Consider the following 2,984-nt stretch of genomic DNA (forward strand, 5'->3'; position numbering starts at 1 on the left):
CCAAAAGCACATACAGACAAACACAATATACCTTCCTCGTACTAGTGAAATAATTATTGCAATGAAGACAAGTCTCTAAGGTCTCCTACAACATCGTCAAACATTCAATCTTTAGTATACCTGATATGTAATGTCGTTTGTAAAACACTTGGCAAAATGTATACTCTATCTCCGTAATATATTTATACTCCATACAGTGCAGAATGTGAGTGTAATCTTTGACACACATAATAAACAGTTTTGCAAATTAATTGAGTGATTTCTGATAGACCGACTTGGGACACAACTATTTTCACATGGTGCCCCCTTGGAATGTTTACCAGAACTGCAAAAAAGGCATATATGCTAGATGTACGTATACAGCAACGCTTTTTGCAATACGTGTTATAAGAAATTGTAAAAGGCCTAATTGAATATTTTTGTCACAAAAAATTGCAAGCAACGAACAAGTTAACTGTGAAGGGTCTTCCAGTAGACGTCTACCATAGCACTACTTTCTTCGTGTATCAAAACTAGTGATCGGCACTACTACCGCAACTTTCGACGGTCAAACAGGCTTCGTTCTCATGGATCAAAAGCGACTCCCCTATCTATCCTTATTACTGCACGTGCGATAAACGTGCCGTAGGTACACACTGAGTGGAACATTGAAGAGGAATTCCAGAAACAGTTTCAAAACGAACACGGCCATGTTTTATTTCTGGATAGTGTTCAGCACCAAGGACATGTGTGTTAACTTTGTTTACCTTGTTATATAAAACAAACAATGTTGCCAGGTCTTTCAAGTTCCTTCGTGACGACATCAATCGTGAGGTGTTTTTCAACCCTTGTAGTCTTACCTAGCTGAACCAGTTACCTGAACCTGAACGAAGGCGGTTAGGGAACGGGTAACGTTACGTCATGGGACATGTCGGACAGGTTGCACTTGCGCTTTGAATCATGGGAACGCCTCGCGCCTAAATCTCTCTCCGCCTGGGACCGAAACTGAACACAAACGTAAGAATTTTGTCCACTTTTTCTAGCTCTGTACATAAATTATCATCCTAGTCAGTCGCTAGTCTGGTTTTAAATTGCTTTTGATTGTGTCTGGACTTGGGAGGGGGGGTTAAAGTTAGTTTCAGTCGGTGTAGTAGTTTGTGGCGGCGCGGTTTCCCTGAATCCTGAACCCTCAGTTGTTAGCTGTTAAGCTGTTTGTGCTATGAACATCTACACACATTCCGACACTTTTTACATTAAGGCTTAGTCCAACTTAAGGCTTAGTCCAAAACTAGTTGGACTAAGCCTTAATGTAAAAAGATAATGTATAACGGGAGGGGTCCTAAGTCTGGCATAGTTTCAAAGATTATTATCATTATGTTATGCATGGGTGAATCCACATAATAAAAATAACTAGTTATGGAGTAAGACTTATACGTCTTAAATCACAGATATATTGCTGTTTCAAGATCTAACCTTATTTTTGATAGCTTTAGGGTCAGATGTAACGTAACAATGACAAAATACGTGCGTCAACACGTAGAACAGTTGCCAGACTTTCGACCCCTCCCGTTAGGGATGAATGTCCAGACGGTATCGGGTTGGTCTTCCTCTCAAACTTTTAATTCAGTAACAGTCAGCATATTGCACAACAATTTCTCGATTTACTAGTATCCTGTATTACCGTATGCCATAAGTCATTATTTCATCCATTTATAATTCAACAGGAAGGACCGGCTGATCACTGTTCAGCAGGACATTATGGAGGGGCAGAACAAGGGAGAGGTAGGTTGCTTTATCAAAAAAAGTTTATGATTTCACCGTGTAAAACGGGGATGTTGGTGCCATAAAAGGTTACACCCACAAGAAATGAACATTACATTGACCTAAATAAAACAAGATTAGTCATACATGTAGTTGGGCAGGTTTCAATACAGCTCATTGCATAGGTCAGTCTTTAAAACGTTGAATTGTTTGTTTGTTTTTTAATTCATGTACTTGAAAATGAAAATTTGCAATATCAGAGATCACAGTAGGTTTAACTGATAAGCAAGCTATGATGTTTATCAGGGCTAGAATGTGGCTGCTCGTGTCAGATATGTGAAAGTGCATAGTTCAGTAATGACTCATATTAAAAGTGAAAGTGAAAGTAATCTCAAACCAGTTTAGCTCACTGGAGCTAATTGTAATTATAAGTTATTGAATAAACAGGTGAGAGGTGATTTAATGCATGTATATGTGCCTGCCCATGTCAATCTAGATGTGTCTCTCCCACCACTTGACACATCTCTATTGCCAGCTTACTTACCTGCACACCTAGCACCGAACGTTAAACCATGGGAAGTCTATCAAAAACTGCAAAAAGTGAAAACTAAAAAAGCCGCGGGACCAGACGGGATTCCGGCCAAGCTCGTAAGAGAATTTGCATACGAATTGAGCACACCCCTCGCTGATATTCTAAACTCGTCCCTTGTACAAGGCACAACACCGGAGGAATGGAAGCGCGCCATTGTGGTCCCCATACCGAAATCCAGACCCCCTTCGGTCACCGAGCTTCGTCCGATATCTTTGACCTCCATCCTAGGCAAAGTTGCTGAGAGTTTTGTGGCCGAGTGGGCCGTGGCAGACATCGCACCTGAAGTCGCCATATGCCGTCTGATTGAGTTAGGTCTCCGCCCATCGCTCGTCAGGTGGATATTGGACTTTCTGACGAATAGAACACAGGTCGTGCGATATCATGGGGCGCTCTCGGACAGTGCTACGGTAACCTGTGGTCTTCCACAGGGAACCATTCTCGGGCCCCTGATCTTTATCGCGTATATCAACAGCGCATCACAGCAAGCATCATCCAAGAGATGGAAATTTGTGGACGACCTGAATCTGCTGGACATACGTCATCGTTCCATACCAACGTCATCCTTACAACAGGACCTGACTGATCTTGATAAATGGTCCCACGATCAAAGTATGGTCTTGCACCCGGGAATGTAAAGTTTACATGTACAGTT

At 41.7% G+C, this 2,984-nt stretch overlaps 1 protein-coding gene across 1 annotated transcript in view; it reads left to right on the top strand.

Moving 5' to 3' along the window:
* Positions 1-835: 835 nt before the first annotated feature.
* The window catches only part of LOC109478421 (serine/threonine-protein phosphatase 6 regulatory ankyrin repeat subunit B-like), a 15,865-nt gene continuing 13,716 nt past the window's right edge, over positions 836-2,984 (top strand). The window contains exons 1-2 of the mRNA XM_019779951.1: positions 836-996; positions 1,704-1,761. Coding sequence (XP_019635510.1) covers positions 1,738-1,761 — 24 coding nt within the window. The 5' untranslated portion in view covers positions 836-996; positions 1,704-1,737. The remainder of the gene's footprint in view (positions 997-1,703; positions 1,762-2,984) is intronic.

The sequence above is a fragment of the Branchiostoma belcheri genome, unplaced genomic scaffold (assembly GCF_001625305.1).
Source record: "Branchiostoma belcheri isolate BF01 breed outbred unplaced genomic scaffold, Haploidv18h27 scaffold44, whole genome shotgun sequence".
Taxonomy (NCBI): Eukaryota; Metazoa; Chordata; class Leptocardii; order Amphioxiformes; family Branchiostomatidae; genus Branchiostoma; species Branchiostoma belcheri.